Source organism: Alosa pseudoharengus, unplaced genomic scaffold, assembly GCF_046254945.1.
Source record: "Alosa pseudoharengus isolate Yale_2024_CS ecotype anadromous, Long Island Sound unplaced genomic scaffold, YU_APseudo_1.1 YU_APseudo_1.1_scf_1, whole genome shotgun sequence".
Taxonomy (NCBI): domain Eukaryota; kingdom Metazoa; phylum Chordata; class Actinopteri; order Clupeiformes; family Clupeidae; genus Alosa; species Alosa pseudoharengus.
The window spans coordinates 31,326,479-31,351,516 of record NW_027468564.1 but is presented as its reverse complement, the minus strand read 5'-3'; the positions used below and the strand labels follow the sequence as shown (position 1 = coordinate 31,351,516).

Sequence of the window (25,038 nt, the reverse complement as noted above, 5' to 3'; positions counted from 1 at the left end):
TGCTGTCAGGGAAAATGTCTTGGAGAGTATCTCCAGGCCTGTAGATGGCACCCTGGGAGGGAGGGACGGGGATGGGGGCAGGTACCATATAGCTGGCAGAGAAGAAGGAATTTTGAATGCCAGTGTGCAACACCTGAACCTTGCCTTGTCCGATCTCTTTGTATTTTAAGGTATGTGTCATTTTATTCTTAATGTTGCCATCTAAGGTTGTTTTGTAGAAATTGCTGGTTAATGTGTTGAATGATCCTGATATGATTCTTATTAAATTGAAGTAAATGTTGATTCAAGCAAATGTTTGTTTGCCACTATTAACCATGTGGCCATGGCTTTTTAGTGAGGTTACATAGGAATGAATTGGTTGCTAAATGTTGTGTTTATTCACACCACATGTATATTCTTATGAAAGGTGTTAATGCTGTAAATGTGTGTGTTAATCGATTTAATGTTGAGTGTGTCTGAACATTGTTGGACATGTTTGAATATTTGAGTATTGATGCTTAACCCTTTGAACCCTAAGCTGTTTTTAGGGCATTTTCACTACCTTTATTCATAAGGATTTATTCTGGTCATTGTAAGTGCCACACACATATTATATATAGTTTTTTTCAGCAGAGTCCAGGCTATCCAGATCTGCCATCAGTTCATGTATTAGTACTGGCATTTTGACATGTATCTCACCACAGCAAGCTCATAGCTCTACATGCATTTCATTTGTGTGTAGGGCAGACTGTCCTGAATCTGGCAATATAATTGCCATGTTGGAGGGATACTCTGGGGCTGAGTAATTTACAGAAATATGTGGTGTGTGATTTACGGAAATAAATGCCATTTTTTATTTAGTGATGAAAAATGACCTTTCTGCGCTCCATATCTGTGACACGAACTGATCTGACCTGACTTGACCCAAGTTTGCGTGTTAGCCTGCGTGTGTATGCACTCATAATGATTCTCAACTCTATACTGCATTGCCATAAACAAAGTAAAGGCAAAAAAGTTGTTTCTTTGTTGAACAAATTGGGATGCAATGCAGGAATTTGCTAGGATCTCAAAACCGGATTATGAACATGCTTTGCCATAGAGAAACACACGATAGCGTTGGATTATAAACATGCTTTGCCACAAAAACAGACAAAAACGTGGGGTAAGTCCAGCTAAATGAAGTTATTATTTTGCTGTCACTTTGTCTGTTTTATAACCCAGAAGGATGTAGGCTACTTAGTATCAAATGATAGCTCTGTGTCTCCTCTTTCATCTGACATGTGTGGCATATCTATCCGATCACGGGTCCGCGAGTAATTCAAACGAGAGTAATGGGAGTGCAGGTGAACGCAGAGAAGTATAGGCTATAAATATGATGCAATTTGATTTGTCATGATTTTTTTTAATTTTCATACTTGATCGTACAGATAAGTGCGTGGTCTTGTTGGAAAGCCCCACTTCTGCCCTGTCACGCTATAAAGGTTTCATCTCGATGCGTTGAACAGTTCCGGAGCAATGTAACAGAGAAGAAAGGGTGTGTTTTTTGACGCACTTTGTGTCAATCGGGTTCTAAGGGTTAAAGTATTTTAACTAATAAATGTGTTAAACTAATAAAAAGGTGTTAGATTTACTGTAATGTGTTAGATGTCAATTGATAAAAAAAACTGCGAAGGTCCTTGAGAAGTCCTGGAAAAGCATTTAAATGTTGTTAAACATTCAACATGTGTTAAACATATGTGTGTGTGTGTGTGTGTGTGTGTGTGTGATGGGAACTCAAGTGGAATTATGCAAGAGTTAGGGAGAAGTGGAAGAGAAGAGAGGGCCTGCTCAGACAAGATCAAATCAGTTTCAGTAAGTATATCAATAGTATACACTTACTGTCTGGGAATGAGACGTCCTCCGCACTCTGCGGACCTTTTTTAAACGGATATCCGATTCATTACATTACATTTGGCCAAAGCCACTAACCAAAGCGACTAACAACATTTTTTTTAACCAAAGCGACTAACAACATGGTAAACATTTTATATATCATGCATGCAGACTTTCACCTATGTCTGAAAGCAGCTAGTGTGTGTGTGTGTGTGTGTGTGTGTGTGTATGTGAACTCTTGTACATGCACACGTGTTTGACTCAACCCATAATCCCCCCCCCCCTCACTGTTCTTTCACCGTTGAGTCACCCTGTGATAATTTTCCAGACGCTCCTGACAGGCGGATGTTCTATCTGTATCTGCACATACCAGTATGTCGTGAACATTTTTGGGTAACACTTTACTTGACATAATCAACATAAGAGTGACATGACACTGTCATGACACATGAAACCTACAGTAATACAATAATCCTGTAATCCTAATCCTAACCTCTAACCCTAACCCTAACCCCAACCCTAACCCTAACCATAACTCTAAACCTAACCCTAACCCTAAACCTAACCCTAATCTTAACCCTAACTTGTTATGACAAAAACCGAATTATCACTTAATAACAGAAGCGACATGTCATAAACGTTTATGACTTGTGCATGACACGTTCATGACAGTGTCATGTCACTCTTATGTCAACACTGTCAAGTAAAGTGTAACCCATTTTTGGCTCTAGAAAAAGAGAAAAGAGGGGCAGAATTAAAGATATCTTTACCAACATCATCAATTGACAAGATATTCCAATGTTTTTTTTTTTTTACAACATCACATATAGAGTGGCCTAGTGGTGAGAAAGTGGAGTTGAAAACGTAAGGAAAAGATTTTTGTCTTTGTAGATCATTTCTATCCCTCCCATGTGCTTTGGCTTAATTTAAAATTTCACGAAAATACCCTCTTTGCAACAACTTATTGAGAAGCTTATGGGCCTCAACTTGAAAGTCATCATCCCTTGCACAGATACGTTTTAGCCTGAGGAACTGACTAAATGGAAAACCTTTTTTGAGAGGAAATAGGGTGATGACTTGTGTAGTGCAGAAGACTATGTCTATCAGTGGGTTTGGTGAAGAGTGTGGTATAGATGTACTGTAGCCTGACTCTTGCCAGATGAATTTCGTTCTGCCTAGCTCCACTCATCCATCTGGGATTGCTCCATTGGAGAGGTGTTTCAGAAGGCTGGGCATTATCAAAAATCCTTGCATATCATTGCATAAGCCACTTGTCCGTCATCTTTTGACGTGGTACTTCAACCACTCATATCGAAGCCAACCCGTGATGCTGAGAACCATAGCCGTGGGAAGTAGGGGTGCTGGGGGTGCGGCAGCACCCCCTGCAGGAAAGCACGCATATTTATATGTCATACCACTCACGATCAGAAAAAAAAGAAGCTCTCCGTCCCCCTGTCTATTATTCTATTATGCACTAAAAATGTTACATTAGACCTGGGAGATCTAAACAAAATCTAAACAAATTAACAAAACAAACCGGAGGGAGATATCCTATGACGCTAGCTTTATGGTACGACAATATGCCATATTAAGTAGGCTAGCTGAATATTACCGTGAGTTTCCCAAGGAGCTGAACACGGGCCGCCTCAATCTTCAGCTTAAAATGATGCATAGTGTTATCGGGGAGACTCGGTGCACCACGGTGAAAGGTGGCATGGATATTAAGTAAGCTCCATCCACAAACAAGAGCTCTCTTCAGCAAGGTAGATGAACTTATTCATTCATCTGTGTCTTTGCGTGCCTGTTTCAGTGGCCTCCTCAGAGCGTTCTTTCTCTTCTTTTTGAAAGTTTAGGCTAGGTTAAAGGCTACACTGTGCGTTTATGATGTCAGCATTTGTTGTAGGCTATATTTGTGATATGTGGATCAATTTAATGTAGGCTAGCCTATGAATATTGCGTTGTGTAGGCCTATGTTATGCATATGTTTTGAGTCAATGTGTTCTGTCTAATATGCTGTGCGATAGGGTCTTTAGCCTGTTTTGACACCCATGTCAGAAGCGTCAATAATTATTACGTTTTATTAATGTTGGTGTTCAACAGTTTTATATTTCTCGTGTTCACCGTCGATTTCGGTGCAAGGCTACAGCAACTTTGTTACCTTACTAGTGTAGCGTCAGATAGCAGACGGTTACTTTGACCCCCCCACTACAGCACCCCCAACCAAAACTCACTTCCCACAGTCGCTTCTACGCTACGTCACATCTATGAAACTTCCGCCCTGCGTCCAGGGCTGTTTTAAGGAATTTGCCCACCCCCCCCCCCACCGCACTCAAAGCCTACAGGAACCACCGCATAGCCATACAGTTTAAGTTCACCCACACTTTATATAAATAAAACATGTTGACAGTGCAAATACCTCTGTTTATACTGTGCATTAGTTTTGAACATTTTGAACATTTGAACATGAGCAAAAACACCACCTTACCATAAAATCCAATGTCAGCTTCTTCCTCATGAATGGAGGATGAAGTGTTGATGGTGTACCTGGGAAAATAATTGAAAAAAAATCTGAAATTACCTGTAAAGTACGTTGACCATTTCACTGTTAGCATATTGGAAAAGGTCATTAACAGCTCAGCTCAGTGAGAGAAATTCACTCCTTAACTACCTTCATCTGTGGAGGTATCATTAGGGACGGTTCGTTATTTATAAACGGGGTCACCGGAGGAAAATAGGGGAGGGTCATGTCTTATTCTTTGTTGAGGGGAGGGTCACCTAACTTCTTTTTTGTCTAGGAGGGGGGGTCACCCATCTTTTGTATTAATGAAAACAGCAAAAAATCAAAGTGGCTTGTTTGATTGTTGATTTCTGTCGCCATATAACGTTCTCTTTCGTTCCATAGCTCTGTCAACATTGAACAATGAATATACGGGTTTCTCACGCAAAATACGGAAAATGTCAACATCCGTCCCCATTAACGTTGGAAGGGTTGGAGCAACAAAGTAGCCTACTTTATTCACACCTAACAGCCTATATCCATTTGGTCAACTTTATCCAGCCCTAAAAAAGCTAACTTTGGTTTACTTGTAGTTTACCGTGTAGCCTAGCCTAACTTTAAACAGTGTGAATGATTATAAAGCATACTTGTGCTTCATTCATCCACACATCCAGCTCCTAACGTTTTGACAAGCATTTTCTACCAATTGACCTTGTTCCTGCCCATCTCTAGCTTTGCTGTCTCCATCCTTTCTGTTTTTGTTGTTTGCAAAAAAAAATATAGTAGCCTAGGCCCTATTTATTGGTAACCAGCAACAAGTGCAATTTGTTAATCGCTGTCATTCTCTCTCCTGCCAACAAAAATGTGTTACGTTCCAAGTAGCAGTGCGTAATTCTGCTTCATAAAGCAGAATACAGAATACAGAATACAAAAATACATTGGTCATATAAATAGCCAGTTTATGGTCTACAGTGTAGGCTAGAGTTGGTAAGTTATGGTAGGCCAACTTGGAGTGAATATACAGGGGGATTTATTTGGCTCTTATAGTCTGGCAGGTGCACACGTAGACATAGGCTAGCCTACGGCCGAACACTGCAAGCGCCAATGAATCGTGCTCACGACAACCACGTCGTTAACTTAAATAGGCCTACTGTAGGTTAACATCACTGAGTTCGCATTCAAGCAAGCAAAACGATGATTTGAATACATCCGTTTCTCTGGAAGGGCAAGGGGTAACAACAGGACAACACAGAGACAGGCCAGAATGCAGGACTAATGTTATGAGAGTATTACAGTAATATGGGATATTCTACGGGAAAATATTAAAACGGCAAGACAGCGGGGAAAAGTTAAAATGATATGCCTAAACCCAGAAAAAGTTGGCATGTTAGGTATTTTTCGGTCCCTGTGATTATTTGTGAAATTGTGCAAACGGCCTTTTCAAGTCATTTGAGAAGGGGTCAGGGGAAGGAGTGTAGCAAGCTCCCAAATTGACGCTCGTCTGAGAAATTGAGTTTTGGATAATGTTCAGCTTCGGCAGCTTTACAATGACTGAGGAAGCCTAGAGACGAGTCCATAGCAACAAGTTCATGTGTTGAATTTGTTATTACCCAGTGTGCTTTGTTTAATGGTCTCAATGTTTTATTGTTTTATTTCATGTGAATACTTACTAGAGGAGTAAATTATTTAAAGTAGGCTAATGCAGTTGCAGGAAGTGTGCATTTAGTTTCCATGCTTATTGTGTTTCCACAACAATGTTAGTGAGTAAATCTACTGAAATGGCCACCATCTTGGTGAAGTGTGATGTGTAAGATCAGAAAGCAGAGGGTGAGTTTAGAACGATTGCTTAAGTCGATGTGTTTTCATAGCGCTCTATAGCGTGGGCGGAAAGTATCGACAATTGGCCGGGCAGGGTCATGTCTTTTTTGAAAAGACTGCTGGAGGGTCGTTGAAAAATTTCTTGCAGGCAGGGGAGGGTCATGCAACTTTTGATTGAAGCACTCAAAATCCCTCCGGCGACCCCGTTTGAAAATAACGAACGGTCCCTTAGGGAGGCTGAGGGCTGAGAAATTTAAGCAAAGCACCTTGAGGGAGAAAGAAAAGATATGTTAGCATTTCCATATTTTGATATTTAGAAGGGATGCAGCTGCTTTCACAACTACCAATGCTTACTGTAAAAACATCCCAAGCTAATGTTATACATTGACCTAGGCCTACTTGTAGCTTAACATAGCATTTAAGCATTTTGCTTATTGAGAATTAGACAGACGCACCTGGTGCTTTAAAGACAGTTAACAGCTGGCGTGCATGAATACTGCTAGACATGAATGTTCCAGTCTGCTTTGATGCACATAATTTATTGTGTGATTTTCCTAACCCCCATTTGGTAAATAGATCATCACGGTCGAATAGTTAGTATAGCAGAGAAGCTATGCCACTTTCATCAAAACCTATTACAAAGCTATAGCATTGTTGTCATTAAATACGATAAACAGTGATTCTGGAACAGATCTGCATCTTCCTTATCCAGTTAATGAACATATTACAGTATGTAACCATATTCCGTCGAAAAAAAAAGTTGCGCTAACTGTTCTAATTTGTTACAAGCAGCATGGGCCGTCAGGCAGGTAGTTAGTTAACATAAACATTTTTTGCTAGGCTAGCCTTCCTGCTGCGACATTACACCATTTGTACAAGACAAGTAAAGCCATTTTATCCAGTGTAATTTATCACTTACTTAATCTTATTTTTTCTTGTCATGCTCTTCCTTTCTTTTCTTTCTTTTCTGGCTTCTGGACCCATAACTCCGCTTCATTATGACTTCTGAGGTTTTATATTTTTTTCAGAGATCAGAAACCTGGCTGGCTGGCTGCTGTCAGCGACTACTGAGAGGGGCCCCCTTGAGGGGGATCCCGGTATTGCCGGTAACAGTGTCATTGCACTTTACTGCATTGACTATCAAAGGGGCGCTCACAGTTTGTCGTTGCATTTTATTCTTCACCAGTCGTTGTCTTGGGGCCCCTGGCCAGCTCGGGGCCCCAAGCAATTGCTTGGTTTGCTTGCTTCTAGCGACGGGCCTGCCTGCGTCCTGATTGGCTCTACCATAAAATCTGGTGCCGAAATCACTCTCAACGGAAGCAATTCCAGATGGATGTGAGTGGAGCTAGGCAGAGCTAAGCGGAACAAAATTAATCTGGCGAGAGTCAGGTTGGTATAGATGTGTCCGACACCAAAAATTACCCTCGAATCGAGGACACTCACTTGGTTATGGTCATATTTCAGACTGAATTCAATTGACTCCATGCAGTTATCAGTCATACCATTTCCATTCAAGTCATGTGCAGGACTTAGTGTCCACACAATGATTTTATATCATTTCTTGGGGGATGTGCGGCCCACCGGACAATTTTCAAAAACCAATGTGGCCCTTGAGCTAAAAAGTTTGCCCACGCCTGGCCTATAATGAGCCCATGTGAGTAAGCGTTGGTCGCGACGCTAGCACATCTCTAAAGGCGTATGAACCTGGACCAGACCGTCGTGTCTGACAGACACGTGCCTTTTGCCACGAGCTGAAGAGCACTCTGGTCAACAAGTTTCAAGTTTCAAGTGAAATTCGCAGGCCACACTCAAGACCACAAGACACTGTGAAAAGTTTGCCAGTGTTGTGTTTTCTGTGGAGTTTTGTCATTTGTGAAGTTTTGTTATTTCTTATTTACATGTGCGATCAGATGTTTACCTGCCAGAGCTATATGTGCTTATAAATGCCAGTAACACTTATGGAGAAACGTTTGAGGTTTAGCAGCCCAATACTGTAGTGCCTCTTTAAGAGAGGAGTGTACTGTGAGGACATGTGACCGGTGTTTACTACGTGAAAAGGAAGCGCGAGATTCATTTAGTTTGTAATGACTTTCAACCCGGTGTGCAGCCACTTGGTAAGCTCTCTTAATTTCAAATGTTTCTTGTCTGCTTTTATGATGTACGCTTGATGTTGTCTACTGTCGCCTTGCTATGTTGTTGCTGTGTTTATGTCCGTTGCATGTGAAAGGTAACGCTATGCTCCGGTGGCTCTAAGCAGTTAAGTTAATTGATAAATATAACGTTATGCTCCAAAGTTATAAGTTGACGCAGTGGCAAAGCTGTGGGTCATAAAGCTAACATTTCGACTTATAACATTGCTGTAAAATACGTGTCCATTCGTGTTTACTTTCTTTAGCTTTATAAATGTTTGAAGTGAATCGCGGACTGGTATTTAACGTAGGTAACGTACTTCCTGGTTTGCCGCAGTGCATTTTGGGAGTTGTAGTTCCAGTTCTAGTTTCCTGCTAATAGAAAGACTGCATGCATTTTGAATAGGCTTTTGGTAGGACTTGAATATGGTGCTTAATGTTTGAATGTAGTGCATAATGTTTGAGTGTACATGCAGATTATGAAATGATGATGACGATGATGATGATTATGGAATATTATTGTTATAGTATATTAACAATATTATTGTTTATTTGTATTTTATATGTTATTTATTGCTATTGGGCTATTGAGGTAAAGAACTGGGGAGCTGTGTTGGTTGTAGTATGCACATGGAAATTGAAACGTTGCATTTCTTATTATTCCAGGTTTATTACCTGGTTCCCTTTTGAACAAAAATAAACAAACAAATGTGGAATACTGAGTAGTATCCTATGTACACTGGGTTGCCCTTTCCGTGGGGAGAACACGGAACAGTAATAAACCAACGGCCGGAGTACGTCAAGCTAAAACCCGCAACCGCCCTCTCAGCATTGACCAGCGAAAAAGCACCAAAGGAAGAGGAAGAGGCCGAATAGACCCCTCTGTGTAGCAGCGCCTCGGTCAGTGCAGGGAAAGGAAGATGGATTCGGAAGAATTAGTGGCCCTAAAAGGAAAGCGCTCAACAGCACAGGGCTCTTTCAACAAGAGAGCCAAAAAGCTGTCCCTCACTGGAGACCTCCTAGAAAAAAGGGTGCTTATCGACGAGATCAGAGCACTTGGTGTGGACTTTGGAAAGTTGCACGACGCTGGTCTCGAATATGTTGATGCGCTAGGAGAAGTGGAAAGCGAGGAAGAAAAAGCAAGAAAAGAAGTAGCTCACGTAGAGGAGAAGATGGCGACGTGCCTTGCCACCTATACAGAAACACTCCAGCTCGCTAAGGAGACGTTATGGTCCAAATTCGCCTATGTTGACCTTAAATTGTACGCTGACGGTGCAGAGGAGAAATGTGCTGAAGTGGAGAACACTGAAGTGAAAGAGTTGCCGGAGGAAGACTTTCAAGTCCTGAGAGAGGGTCTGCTGGAGAGAATTAAAATGCTTGAGCAGAAGGTGCTTGAATGGGAAGGTCTTGTCGCTGGAGCCAAGATAACAGTCTACAAGCAGCAGCTATACAAGCTGGTCAACAGATTACATGACTGGGTGCGGAGCTGGGAAAAGGTGAAGCGGACAGAAGAGGTCGACGAAGATGTTGAAGCAAGTTCTGATGAAGAACAGAGCGAGTCTGGCACGCAGCCCCAAAAGACTCCAAAAGCCCCTGAAGACCCCAGTGTAACACCTGTACCCAGTCCTAAAGCACCTGCATTTCCATATGCTCCACCACAAAACATCCTTGGCCTGCATCCCGGGGCGTATGGCTTCAGACCACAGATCAGTCTTGAAAGAACACGTCTGCCCACATTCTCGGGAGACATGACCGACTATTATCGGTGGAAGGCTGAGTGGGAAGAACTGGAACAGCTGGGGAACCCACAGAGGACGGCTGGTGTTACAAGGTTCCATCTCCTAGCAAGTCTCAGCGACAGGGTGAAGAAAGACTTGGTTCTGTCCAGTTGTGCGTCAGCAGATGAAATGTTCAGGCGCCTCGACAACCGCTTTGGTAACAAGGCGAAAATCATTCTGAAGATATCTGAAGAGGTTCAGGGCCTACCCCCCGTAAAGGGAGATAACCCTAGAAAAGCGATTGAGCTGATCCAAGCAGTGGAGCGGGCCCTTAGTAACCTTGTGATCCTGGGAGAAGAGGAGGTCATAAAGAACCGGTGGGTAGCACAGTCCCTTGAAAGCAAGCTACCAAGCTCTCTGAAGGAGAAATGGATTACGCACAAGACCAAGTCTGCGAACAGTTTCGCTCCACATAACCACTTTGACTGCTTACTGCGCTTCCTGAAGAAGCAGGAGGTAATCCTGGAAGAGCTGGATCAGCTGGAGGCGAGCCCAAGAGAGGGAAGCTCCTCAGTGAAAGGCCCGGCAGACAAGCCAGAAAGAGGAGTCAAGAAAGCGTTCTCCAAAGCTACCTTAGGTCAAAGAGAGTCGCCTCAGTCGAAGCCACGCTTGGGCTCGTGCACTGCCTGTGCTGATGAGACACATGCTGGCAGGCTGTTTGCCTGTAAAGTCTTCAGGGAAATGGATCTCCAGAGGAGAAAGGCTCATCTGAAGACCCATGGAATATGCAATCGGTGCATGTGCTTCCACCTGAAGGATGGCCGTTGCAACCCAAAGTTCCTCTGCAGTAAAATGGACTGCCGCAAAGACGAGCCTCACCACTATCTGCTCTGCCCCAAGTCCATCGCTCAAGAGAAAGATGCTGGCCACGAGGTGCAAGGTACCAAAAGGATGGAGAGAAAAGGCCTCGGGCTGACCAGCAAGCAAGAAGAGCTTCTGGCGAAAGTCACTCCGGAACTAAGAGCAGAATTCAGAAAGGCATTTTCCAACAAAGCCTCAACCACAATCTGCACTGCTGGAGGTGGACTGAAAGAGTACCCAGTTATATTGATGTTACTGGAAGTGACAACTAACTCAGGCCAGCTGATAGGCACTCTTATTGATCTTGCCTCTGACACCAACTACATAACAAACAACGCTGCCCAGCGCCTTGGACTGATTGGTGAGAGCATCAAATTAATTGTCCATGGAATAGGAGGAATGACAACAACAGTCACAACCAAGAGGTACTCCCTGCGACTAAGAGTGAAGACCATCAAGGGGACGGTAATGGAACACAAACTACTCTGCTACGGCCTGGAGAGTATTGCAGAGATAAGTCAGCCTGTCACTCCACAACAACTGCAAAAAATCTTTCCTGACATTGCTGCAGAAAAGCTGGTCCGCCCTGAGAACATCGATCTTCTGATCAGCCACAGGGAAGGTCGTTTAGTTCCACAGCCGTTCAAGTTGGAGGGAGATCTAGTCCTCTGGGACGGCCCATTGGGCAAAACTGTTGGCGGTACTCACCCTGATCTCTTCGAGGTAGTCGACCTAACGCTGCACCAGTCTGAAACTCACTTTGCAAGATCTATGAGGACATCCTCAAGGGTGTACAAAGAGGTCCTTGTGGACACCAAAGACCTGAGTGAGGACCCAATGAGGATGGAAGAAGTGACCCTCGGCAGCACCACTGCCACAAACAAGGAGGTGTTTGAGTGGTTCAAGTGGGATAGTATTGGGGCAGCGTGTGACCCGAAATGCGGGAGCTGCAAGTGCAGCAAGTGCCCTCCGGGAGGCAGAGAGATGACCCTTGGAGAAGAAAGGGACTTAGAAAAGATAAAGGACTGTCTCTCTTATGTGCTAGCGGACAAACACAGTGACGCCCCTCACTGGGATGCGGCCTACCCATGGAAAGTGAACCCTGCAATTCTGCCAGATAATCGCCGAGCAGTGGAAGCAACCTTCCGGAACACCGAGGCTCGGCTGGCAAGGGAACCTGTGTGGAAAGCAGCATATGGAGAGCAGATCCTTGAGATGGTATCAAGAGGAGCAGCCATCGAGCTCACAAAGGAAGAGATCGAAGGGTGGAATGGCCCAATCTGGTACATCAGCCATTTGGTTGCCCCAAATCCTCATTCTAGCTCAACGCCAGTGAGGATAGTCTGGAACAGCAGCCAGGAGTTTAAAGGGTTGAGCCTGAACAACCTCCTGCACAAAGGCCCTGATGTCCTCAACCCAATCCGAGGTGTCTTGTTGAGATTCAGAAGCAGATTGTATGCTGCTCTTGGCGATGTGAAGAAAATGTATAATTCTGTGTGGCTGAAGGACGAGGAGGTCCATCTCCATCGATTCCTCTGGAGGGATAACCCCGAAGATGAAATTGGTGTGTTTGCTGTTGTCAGGGTCAACATTGGTGACAAGCCTGCCGGATGCATCGCTCAGGTTGCTATGAGAGAAACGGCAAACCTGCCCCAGTTTTCGTCCATGGTTGAAGAGCGCCGGATCCTGACAGAGGACTGCTATGTGGACGATGTCCTAACATCACATGATGATCTCCAAACTCTGGTTAGGTTGACAAAAGGAGTGGAAGAAATCCTAAAAGCAGGTGGCTTTTCCCTCAAGCCCTGGGTCCTGACAGGCCAAAGTGGGAGGAGTGAGAAACCCGCTGACTCCAGCAATGTCAGGTCAACAGAGCCCAAGACCCTGATACTCCCCAACCAGATGCGGGATGAAGAGAATAAGGCATTGGGATTGGGATATGAACCCGAATCTGACAAACTCCGTGTGCTGACGTCGGTGAACTTCTCAAGGAGGCGAGGAAAGATGAGGACCGGTCTGGATCTACGAGAGGATGAGATCAGAGGCAGCACCCCCGAACCTCTTACCCGACGCACGCTGCTGAGTCAGATTGCAGGGTTCTATGACCCCATTGGCCTGGCCTCGCCTGCCAAGCAACGAGGAGTGATGCTCGTACGAGAGTCCTTTCAGGAAGCAGGAAGAGACCATCTTTCCAAGGACACCTGGGACGACCCTCTTTCGCCACGTCTTCGAGAAGCTGCAATAAAACTTTTTGAGCAGTATGCGAGACTTGGCCAACTCAGATTCGACAGGAGTCTCACACCTCATGGAGCCATAGGCCGCCCAATGGGGATCACATTTTCCGATGGTAGTGAGGCTTCCTACGGCGCCGTTCTTTACCTACGGTGGGAGACAGAAGATGGAGTCGTAGTTAAGTTGGTTGAATCAAAAGGCAAGCTCACCCCTCTAGACCAGAAAGGTGATGTCATTAAAGCAGAGCTGTGCGGGGCTGTCTTTGCATCCCGCCTGAAGACATACTTCGTGAAGCACTGCTACATCAAGGTTGATCAGTGGATTCATTTTGTCGATAGTCAGACAATTCTGGGAGCCATCCAGAAGGATAGCTATGGCTATCAGACATTTTTTGCAAACCGGATTGGAGAAATCCAAAAGGCTGGATCAGTAGATAGCTGGAGGTGGGTCGAAGGAAAGCAGAACATTGCCGACCTCATCACAAGGGGAACATCCCCTGAGGAGCTTGCTGAAGGATCAGTCTGGCAGGAAGGCCCAGAATTTTTGAAGTTGCCGGAATCAGACTGGCCTGTGAAAACTGCCAGAGAGATCAACCCCTCTGTTGCTGAGATCGGGGGACTTCGGAGGAAGGCATTCTCGGCACTCGTCACAGCAGGAGCCCAGCCCAGGAAATGGTCAGGCCCAACCAGTGTTGCACTTGTACACCTTGTGGACCCCCGGCGGTTCAGTTCACTGGCACGGTTGTGTGGAACCATCGCCTGGGTGAGACGAGTAGTAGGAATCTGGCTGGGTAACAGCCAGGCTCCAGTTCGGTCAAAGTGGGAGGCAAGACCATACCTGTCTGTGGAGGAACGAGCAACAGCTTTCAAAGATCTAGCTCTCGCAGCTCAAGATGGTGTCGAGTTCCGTGACACAACCCTTGATCGCCTGGTTGTTCATAAGGAGGAAAAGACAGGACTCTTGCTCTGCGGAGGGAGAATCCAATGCTGGGATGAGGATGGAGTGTCTGTACCGCTAATCCCATGCCAGTCGTGGCTCGCAACCCTACTGGCCAGGGAGGCACATGAAGAAAATCATGAAGGTGTTGCTTCTACCCTTCTACGGACAAGACGGAAAGCCTGGATCATGCAGGGACGAAGAACAGTTAAGAAGGTCCTGAACAACTGTGTCACCTGCAGAAAGAAACGAGCCAAGATGTGCCAGCAAGTAATGAGTGATCTCCCTCAAGAGCGTACCAAAAGAGCAAGCCCATTCGAATATGCAACCCTCGACCTTTTTGGCCCCTTCGAGGTGAAAGACGCAGTTAAAAGAAGGATCAGCAAGAAGGTCTGGGGCATTGTTTTTTGCTGTATGGCCTCGAGAGCTGTCCATGCTGACCTCACCGATGACCAGTCGGCAGAAAGCTTCCTCCAAGCATACTCCCGCTTTGTTGCTCTGAGGGGGCATCCAAGGAAATTATGGTCCGACAGAGGCACCAACTTCATTGGCGCCAAGCCGGCTCTGCATGAGCTGCATAAACATCTGGCTTGCTTGCAGGCTGCGTCCATAGAAGATGTAGCCGCTAAGAACGGAACTGAATGGAAGTGGGATTTTCACCCTGCAGATGCACCCCATAGGAATGGAGCTGCGGAGGCAGCTGTGAAGCTTTTGAAAAGGGCGCTCATGAGCCTCGGAGGAGCTACAGGGTCCCTCACATGGGGGGAGCTCCAAACTCTCTTCTACCAGGCAGCCAACCTGACAAACGAACGCCCAATTGATGCCAGAGCTCAAGAACAGGAGGACTCGGTCGAGTACTTAACACCCAACTCCCTCATACTGGGTCGAGCATCGCTTGGAGGAGACACCAGAGGGCTTGACCTAGAGACTCATCCCTGGCGTCGTCTAAGGGCTATTCAAATTGGAGTGGACCGGTTCTGGGCAAAGTGGAGGGAACTAGCTGGTCCAAATCTGTTCATTCGACACAAGTGGCATCGGACAGAGAGGAACGTCAAAGTCGACGACCTCGTCTGGATTGCTGACCCAAATGCTTTGAGAGGTCAGTTTCGCCTGGGCCGGATTCTGACAGTTTATCCTGACAGTAAAGGGATCGTCAGGGATGCTGACATTGCAACGTGCGCTGGCCTTCCGGTTTCCCTGGCGGGTGGCCAGAAGAAGAGGAGTTCTTCACTGCCCATGACTGTTATCAGGAGAGACGTGAGAAGACTGGTGGTCCTTCTCCCGGTGGAGGACAAAACTCATCCACCCAAACCGCCATGACACCGGCCTCTTCCTAAACCCCTCTCTTTCACCGGCCAAGCCCCTGTCACCCTGTTACCACCCTTACCCCAGTTGGCTGGTTGGTGCAAGCCTAGCGCTGCCACCAGGCCAATCACATTGCACATACATGAAGAAGAGCACGCACATCCCATACCTCACATACCCAGGCAGTACACCACACACCTGCCAAAGGGATGTGATTGACTTGGACATTGGACTAAACTGCTCCACCATCGGTCGTGCCTTCATCGGACACTTACATATAGATATCGTGCAAAGTTAAGGGTTCTAAAAAAAAAAAAAAAAAAAATTTCACTAAGAGGGGTCCTTTAAGTGAGTTTGGTAAGTTCCCTGGATCATAAGATCAGGAACTTAAGTGGGAGGTGTTGTGTTTTCTGTGGAGTTTTGTCATTTGTGAAGTTTTGTTATTTCTTATTTACATGTGCGATCAGATGTTTACCTGCCAGAGCTATATGTGCTTATAAATGCCAGTAACACTTATGGAGAAACGTTTGAGGTTTAGCAGCCCAATACTGTAGTGCCTCTTTAAGAGAGGAGTGTACTGTGAGGACATGTGACCGGTGTTTACTACGTGAAAAGGAAGCGCGAGATTCATTTAGTTTGTAATGACTTTCAACCCGGTGTGCAGCCACTTGGTAAGCTCTCTTAATTTCAAATGTTTCTTGTCTGCTTTTATGATGTACGCTTGATGTTGTCTACTGTCGCCTTGCTATGTTGTTGCTGTGTTTATGTCCGTTGCATGTGAAAGGTAACGCTATGCTCCGGTGGCTCTAAGCAGTTAAGTTAATTGATAAATATAACGTTATGCTCCAAAGTTATAAGTTGACGCAGTGGCAAAGCTGTGGGTCATAAAGCTAACATTTCGACTTATAACATTGCTGTAAAATACGTGTCCATTCGTGTTTACTTTCTTTAGCTTTATAAATGTTTGAAGTGAATCGCGGACTGGTATTTAACGTAGGTAACGTACTTCCTGGTTTGCCGCAGTGCATTTTGGGAGTTGTAGTTCCAGTTCTAGTTTCCTGCTAATAGAAAGACTGCATGCATTTTGAATAGGCTTTTGGTAGGACTTGAATATGGTGCTTAATGTTTGAATGTAGTGCATAATGTTTGAGTGTACATGCAGATTATGAAATGATGATGACGATGATGATGATTATGGAATATTATTGTTATAGTATATTAACAATATTATTGTTTATTTGTATTTTATATGTTATTTATTGCTATTGGGCTATTGAGGTAAAGAACTGGGGAGCTGTGTTGGTTGTAGTATGCACATGGAAATTGAAACGTTGCATTTCTTATTATTCCAGGTTTATTACCTGGTTCCCTTTTGAACAAAAATAAACAAACAAATGTGGAATACTGAGTAGTATCCTATGTACACTGGGTTGCCCTTTCCGTGGGGAGAACACGGAACAGCCAGCATGACGAAACTGGTGGCTCATGATAATGTAATTGGCAATCTTGTGTGTTGCGAAACCCCATTTACGTGACTACAGCTGGAACTAACTGCAGGATCATGTGCAGATTTACAACCAGTGCAGGAAGCAGCCCCACAACACACACACACACACACACACACACACACACACACACACACACACACACACACACACACACACACACACGAGATGACGACAACCAATTTACATGTTACTGGAAATCTTGCCCAACAGCTGTTGGACTCTGAAAGCTACTGGACCCGGAAAGCATCATGACTTAACAACCGAATACCGATACAAACCTTTGGCAAATTTGGGATTTGCTCTGGATGTCCATCTGGCCAAGAGGCCATTGACACCAATTTCCAATGCTCCTAAAGACCAGGCACGCAATTACAATCGTTAATCCAGCAAGGACGTGTATTTTCTTTGGAACTGAGTAAACAACTGCATTTTGTAAACTTTTGTTTACAAGATTGCTGCACTTCTGAAACAATTTGGTAAGCTGAATGCACTAATTTAAGTTTAATTTCACTGCTAGTTACAGTACACCCCTGCTGGATGTCATAAGTCAATGAACCCTTACCAGACCCACTCTCAGTTGAGAAGGGTCTGGTGTCAACAAGGCTATATCCATTATTCACTTCTGGATCTCTACATCTCTCTATGTACTGTATGTCTCTATATCGATAAACTGTATATCAAGGATTCAAAAACCTTTATTGTCAATTACATAACGACAGAACATTGTCTGAGGTTCGGGTTAGAGAAATGTAAAAAAAAACTAAAAAAGAAGTGTATTTGGCCATGTTTGAAATACACATTGCAAGTTGTTTTGGTTGAATATTTGATTCTTGTACATTTTTTCTGGCTTCTCTCTGATAGGAAGCTGTACCAGAATGTGATGTAAAAGTGAGGACTGATTCAATAAGTGACTGGTACACTGCTGTTAAAATATCCTGTCTGACATGAAAACCATTCTGCTTCCTCAGTAGAAACATTGATGGGTCAAGGTGTCTGGCCACACTGTGTCCAGAAGAGTTTGGCTAGCATCCTCAAGTCCTTTGTTTTTGTAGGCAAGCTGGAGCGGGTATAGTCTCTCACTCACCATGGTGACAAGGTCCACAGCGACCTCCCTCCAAGCATGTGTAGAGAAAGTTATGTCAGTGCCACAGGCCTGAAATAATTCAAGAACAGCTGAAAAAGATGTCACCCTTTCCGTATGTTTATTAATTTATGTTATGGCATGCCATGAATGGCTACTGTTCCATCAGGTTGTTTTTTCATAGGCTGCCATGCAGTTACTACAAAGTAGAGATGCGCGGATGGGCTATTATTTCAACCGTAACCGCATAGCAAAACTTATCATCCATCCGCCATCCATCCGCACCAACGTTTTTTGACCAATTTTCAAATCCGCACCTGCCCGCCATCCGCTGGTTGTTTTAATGTATATGGGTGATGCGGTGCTGCTGACGTGAGGCTAGAAAGCTCTTGCCTGTTCTAGAAAGACTGATCCAATGCAGCAAATATATTAAAAGGCTAAAGTCCTACATTGGCTATGTTGTAGCCTATCCCCAGAATATCAGCAGCAAACTCTTCTGCAAAAGTATCCAAATAAAACGCAGCCTGTAGCCTACAATTGTATCATTGTAATAAAAAACGCAATTTAGCACATCATTTCAACATGCTGCTATTTAGCCTACTAATGAATGCCTATTGTACTTTATTTTTTGCAAAAAGAAAGAAATCCTTAATAAAATAACAAGTCATTCACATTATAGGCTACTTTACGCACTGTAACCCACCGCACAGCAGTGCAACGTGCATGTTTACATTTTTAGTAACAACTTGCTTGCTTGCCTTACACATCTAAGTTTTCCAACTATTTTTCTTACCTTCTTTTTTCCGCTGTGGATGTTACTGAGCTTGTAGAAGTTTTAGCTCTTACGTTCTGAACATCTAGCACTGCCATTGCCCGATGTCAGTTCTGAGTCATATCACACCATAATCTGTCTCCCTTTTAAATGCCTATTCCCTGAATGGTAGGCTAAAATGACTGTGTTTTATCCTCCAATACTGGCAGCTGGGCTCATAGGTTGCAGATTTGCTTAGTGGCCTACCAAGGCTCTGCAACGAGACGCGACATGGGAGATGAATCATCGGTCAACTTGCACTGTAGCCTATTATACTTTCTTATTGCACACTGGAGAGAAAAACATGCTGGTAGGCTACAATAGGCTACTTAATTTAAACTTTGTTACCTTTAGTGTGTGTGTGTGTGTGTGTGTGCGTGCGTGAGGGGTTGCTCAGTGAAACATCGGAATACACCAATTCCGCAACACCGTCTCTGATAGATAAACAAAGCAGCATGCATAGAAGCAACTAGGCCAAACTGCCTGATGAAAATTTGACTATTTCAAAGTGTGCTCGTTTTTTTCGGATGTAGGTAACACAATTTAACAATGTATAGGCTATATTTTTTTGATTTGATTGGTTCAACCGCCACCCGCCCGAATTTAACTAAAATATTATATTTCTTCACGTCATCCGCCCGATCCGCGGTTGTGTAACCGCGAACCGCGCATCTCTACTACAAAGTCTGAGCCAGAAACAGTCCACACACACCTTTGCCATGCAGTATTTAGCGCCCCCTAGTGGATAACAGCTGGCAGCGGGTGTGGGCACAACCCTGCACTGAGGGATGCCCTAACAGGCTGAAAGGACAAGTAGAAAGAAGTCTGCAATTGACCTGTCGCTAAGCGCCACCCTTAGAACGCTGATGAGCCAATGACAGTCCAGCCTGAACAGGACGTAACGTAACCTAACATATCTTTGTATCAATCTTCCACTAGCTAGCTAGCTAGCATTACCGTCAGTGGTTTTTGCAGGTGATTTGCACGGCTACTCGCCACAACTGCTTGTCACCTTGTATGTATTCTAAAGTTTTGAAAACACCCCTCCATAGCATAATTAAGTCCCTTTTGATAGCTTCTGGAGGAAAGTAAATCCTTTTATCGACCAAAACGTCCTCAAAGCCTGCTTTCATATACTGTCAGCTGCCATTGTCCACAATGTATTTCTATTCAAGTCTGGTTTGTTTGTCCGAGTTTTCACACGGTAACAATGGGGGGCGGGGCTTAGCGACAGGTCAATTGACTTCCATTCATTTTGGATTCCTTCCAGTACATTATAAAGGACCACTCTGAAGTACTCTGAAAGCTTATAAAAATTACTGTATGTTAGTGTGATCCACTAGGGAATTTCCTAATCGTTTGTTTGTTCATTCAGGATGAAAAATCTCAAAGGAAGTCAAACTCTTCTTAAATTAAGTCAAATGATCTAACGCGATAGCGCTAGATAACACCAACTAGATTTTTTTTATCTTGATATAAGATTAATTAGCCTGACGAGCCAGACCCACATTAAAATGTAGGGTCTGGGCACTCACCGTTCGCAGTGCTCAGTCCGAGGGGCGGGATAGTCAGTTGTCTTTCAAATTCCCTCTGCACGCAATAGGACAGCGGCAGCGCTATGAGTCCCATGCGTTTCCAACCAGCAGAGCTAGTTGGCTAGTTCAAACGTTTGCCAACTTAATAAAAGCTTAACTCGTGTCACACTGTTCGCTAGCAGCAACATCCATCTTATTTGTTTTCAAGTAGCAGGGAATTCAAGCCAAACCGTTGCAACTCTGCCATCAATCATTATGTTAAGCCCACCTAACGACTCTATACACGATTTCATTGGCCTGATTAAGTTTCGATTTCTGGAGCTCACAAGCCAACGGAGAGTTGCTAGACTAGCCCTGGCAGCAAATGTAATTTGGGGCACGTCTAGATTCCTAGGCTAAAGATTAATAACACTTGGTTAGATTTTATTAGATAAGCAGTTTTTGCAGTGTATCAGTACATTTGAAGTCACGGTGATGTTACAATTTCACAAATCCCATGGCACTCATCATAAATCCCATGGGAAACACATTTGCACACTTGTATTTAAAAATGCGAGAACATGAACAAAATTTGTACATTTGTAAACTTATGTGAATGTATCTATTTCTCTCCCTTTCCCTCTCTTTGTCCCTCTCTCTCTCTGCACATCTGTAGAATATTTTCTGGAGAGGGATCTACCAACATATTTTCAGGTTCTTCCCACAAATGCGTCTGAGTGGCAAGGTCGGCTTCAGCCCCCTCCAAACACAGCACCATAGGGGATCTGAATATCAGGCAATACTAAGGACTATGCAAACTACATGCAGCAAACACTGCTAACAGTTTTGGTAAGAGAGAGAGAAAAAAAGCTGAGAACCGTTCAGAATTGGTGTCTGTTGAAGATCGTATTCCTGCCCACACTGCTTGGCTCACTTTTCAGTGGTGTACCAAAGTGGTCTCTGCATGCGTGCGTTCGTGTGCTTGTGTGTGTACACCTACTTTCACTCTCACCTAGGGTTGCCAACTTCCTCAACCCCAAATGAGGGACACTTCACTTCAAATGCGGGACCCCCCCCCCCCCCAAAAAAAAAAAAAAAATTTACAAATGGTGTACTGTCACTTTAACAGCAAATATAGCCTATGGTCATTCCACAAACTCTAACATTGTTTGTGCCACATTTAGGCCTATAGCACAATGATAAGTATATTAAGTTGGTGTAAACAACCTTAATTCCTGTGGAAATAGAAGCATGTAATGATGCTAGCTAAATATTTTCTGTTTGCAATTAAAAGTGAACCTGGTAGCCACCTAGCTATCTGAGTGGAAAGTGTTTCAATTGGCATAGCCTATCATGTGCTTCATGTAAATGCTTAGTTTAAGGGAAAAGGATTATTGAAGACTTCAAGACTCACCAATTCCATTACACAAAGACAATTGACCACTCTTCATATTCTATCAGTCCAAATCACAGTGCGTGCAGCCTATGTCAAAGTGCCCTCAGTAGCATAGTGTGAACCGGATAATTCCGCAATATCCTCGCGTTGTTTTTGTTGTTCTCATGATTTCCTTTTAAAAGTTTCTTATATTAAAAAAGTGAAATCAATTACCAACGATCACAAGCCAGCTGGAAACTTCCACCCTCTCTTCCTCTCATTCCCAATTAAAACGAGTAGCATAGCGTTCAAGTTAGATCTGCTGCATAATAGAGAGAGGACCCAAAAAGTATCATCCTTATGTAAGATGCTGTTGCTGCATTTTGACATTGTAATCGTTCTCTAAGAAAAGTGAAAAGCAGTTTGCAGTAAAGCTTCTCTGGCTAGATTGTGGTGCCCCTTCTGTCCCTCGGTGCCGTGCGCACAGTGCGAGATGCGCGTGGTAGCGACGGCACTGGACACTTTGTTCCAGGTGCGTTTACAGTAGCCTACTACTGACAAGTTAACAAGGCCGATGAGATGTGATTGAAAATCGGGAATGGTGCTGTCCCTGACGGGACAAATCAAAATCACCCAAAATACGGGATGTCCCGCCCAATTCGGGACGGTTGGCAACCGTAGTCTCACCCCACGTATGAATTCAGGCACAGTGTTTTTAACAGTAAACATTGATATCTAATGCTTTGATTTAAGCTTTATGGTTGGGCAAAATTCTGCCATCGGCCATAAAATCCATTTGTAATGGCAATATGTCATTTTTTAAGGAACATTATTAAACCGTTCTTCTATAACAATCTAACTGGTTACCATTTAGAGGAAAGGCCTTGGAACACTGGAACATGAAGGAAAAAGTAGGCTAATGATTTTGCTCAGAATGAACTGAAATGAAAATCATTCTGTTTTCAGTCCCTGGTCATAACTTGTTTTGAACAATTTTCTTTTTTGTCATTTGTAGTTTGTAGGGTGGAAAAAAACGGCCATATTGCCCAGTCCTGATAACAGGTCTGAAATGGAAGGGTCAGCATTAAATTCTGCCAGGAAGACTTAATACATCACTCATTCATTCATTACTTCTGACCAATCACCAGTCTGCATTAGTCTTTATAATGACATGACTTTGCACCTGCCTGCTGCTTTCAGGTGCCAATTTTTCGATGTTCCCACCCTCTCTCTCTAAGGCCTGTCCAGCCATCCGGGGGGTAGGCTCCTCCTCTGCCATCTTGTTCCGGCAGGATCTGCAAGGGCCTGCACATTCAGTGACCTGGACTGAGGACGGGGTCTATGCCAAAGACTCTCATTGTTGCTTATATTATGTCTTTTTTTTTAAATCCTTTGATGGATTAAAACTTGTGTTAACTTTTATTGTACCTCCCCGAGTCTTTCTGGTAGAACTGGGATGTTTATTATGTTGCAAAGTTAGTACACATATCTATGTAGACCTACTTTGAATGGTGGAAAACATTCCGCGTCATCTACGGCCACAAAGTCAGATTATTAAAATCTTGAAAGGGTAGTAGTGTTATTGTTGTTTAAAACACACTATTCTGTTCTCAAAGCTCAGAATAAAGCACGCTCAAATGTTTTTGTTTTCTCTGTGTACAGTATCTACAAGTTCTGTGTGACAATTAAACATTGTGGAAGGAGACTTGTGGACAGAATGTAAAGAACCTAGATGTTGATCTTTTACTTAGCAACATGTGACAAGCTTGAATGGATCACTGTGATTTGCTGTGAATTCTGAACATTGTACTAACCCACTAAACATTAGACGTCATTAGACGTCTGATGGACATGCAGATCATGTATTTATTGCGTCCGTCGGTCCAAGACCCACTATGTAACCTATTTTGGACGTTATACAGAGGTCCTGTGGATATCAATACTGGACGTTGGGAAAAAGACGTCATCAAGCGTTACAATGAAATTGGACGTCCAAAATAGGTCAAGTCAAGTTTATTTATATAGCGCATTTCATACACAGAGGTCATTCAATGTGCTTTGGTCTCTTTGTGCAGTGGAAATGTAAACTCTACATCACAATGTGCTCATGACCTGACCTCAATTCTAACCTATATTCTAAACAGATAGCAAACTAACTAAGATTAGGCAAAACAATACAACATTTAGGGAGATTCCGAAGGTGTTGGGGAGTGAGACTGATTCACTGCACAACTACAATTTGAACATGGACCAGATTGTCGTTTCTGACAGATACGTGCCTTTTGTCATGTGACTACATTTTGTCATGCTTGATTTTGTCATGTGACTGCAGCTGGGACTATCTTCAGAAAGCATGTGGTTTGCAGATGTACAACCAGTCATTAGGCGGAGTGGGTGGGAAGGAAGAGGAGGAAGGTTGTGGTTGATTTTATGGGATTGTAACCAGTGATGCATTTCTTTTTGCCTCTATTCAGATACGACAGTGGAGATTGAGAGGAAGTAAGTTGTAAAAGAGGTAGACATTGATGTTGCAACCTGAATAGTGTTTTCAGGAGTCATAGACAATTTATTGGTTCATTTTAAGAACAAGACATGAATGCCATAAAAGCTCTTTCAGAGGGAAGGAATAGCCTTTTCAGCCCCCAACCCTGCTACACACACACACACACACACACACAGAAGATAACGAACCCATTTACAATCTGTGTCCGTTATAGCCTGGGAATCCGGTTGTTAAGTCTGACATCATGGGCCCAACAGCTCTTTCTTCAAAAGCATTTACTAGCGCAGCCAGCTGTTTTACATAATTTGTAAACCTTGTCACCATTACTTCCGTTTTAGAATGAAACAGAATCGTTGCTGAATCCCGATGCTGCTGATCTAGCAGGCAGGCAGTGCATTTGGCCAAGCCTTTATTCCCAACCATTTCAGTTGACTGTATAAATGGGAATTTACCTTTTATGTTTCGTATAAAAGTACAATCTACTGTGCGTTCATTTATTTAACAAATAATCTGTTCTTTGTCTAGTTTGGTTAAATCTTGTAGCCTTTATTGTAGGCTGCTTTATCTGGTGTAATAAGTCCAAATGTAGTAGACATTATTATTATTAATACAAATAATTCTAGCCAACAGTATGTGTGTGTGTGTGTGTGTATGTGTCGGTTATAATTGCGCCTATATAATAATATAGGTCTCATCCAAACTGGTTTAGTCTCTCCTAAAACCACGTCTGTTTCGAGATTAGACTAACACGTGCTAAATACGCCCTCTAGTGTGTGATGTGAATTTCCTTGAAGACACAGCAATTGAGATCAAGGTAAAACCCAGCAGCAGGTACATATGACACAGCGATGGATCTTAAGACGTCACGTGACATCTTGCATCACCGGCGAGTTTAAAAC

The 25,038-nt window shown here is 43.7% G+C and overlaps 1 protein-coding gene and 1 long non-coding RNA gene across 2 annotated transcripts; both read left to right on the top strand.

Annotated features, from left to right (window-relative positions):
• LOC143125776 (uncharacterized) lies at positions 1 to 24,675 on the top strand. Its single transcript, XR_012987317.1, has 4 exons — positions 1 to 170; positions 1,758 to 1,830; positions 20,938 to 21,110; positions 22,837 to 24,675. It is a non-coding gene; the product is annotated as an uncharacterized LOC143125776 (long non-coding RNA).
• LOC143118167 (uncharacterized) lies at positions 8,135 to 15,362 on the top strand. The gene is made up of 2 exons (XM_076279318.1): positions 8,135 to 8,393; positions 8,962 to 15,362. The coding sequence occupies exon 2, from the start codon at positions 9,216 to 9,218 to the stop codon at positions 15,360 to 15,362; it is 6,147 nt and encodes a 2,048-aa protein (XP_076135433.1). The 5' UTR covers positions 8,135 to 8,393; positions 8,962 to 9,215.
• Positions 24,676 to 25,038: the final 363 nt, after the last annotated feature.

Bases quoted from the DNA above. Each gene is read 5' to 3' on its own strand.
- LOC143118167 (XM_076279318.1), top strand. From the start codon at position 9,216: ATGGATTCGGAAGAATTAGTGGCCCTAAAAGGAAAGCGCTCAACAGCA.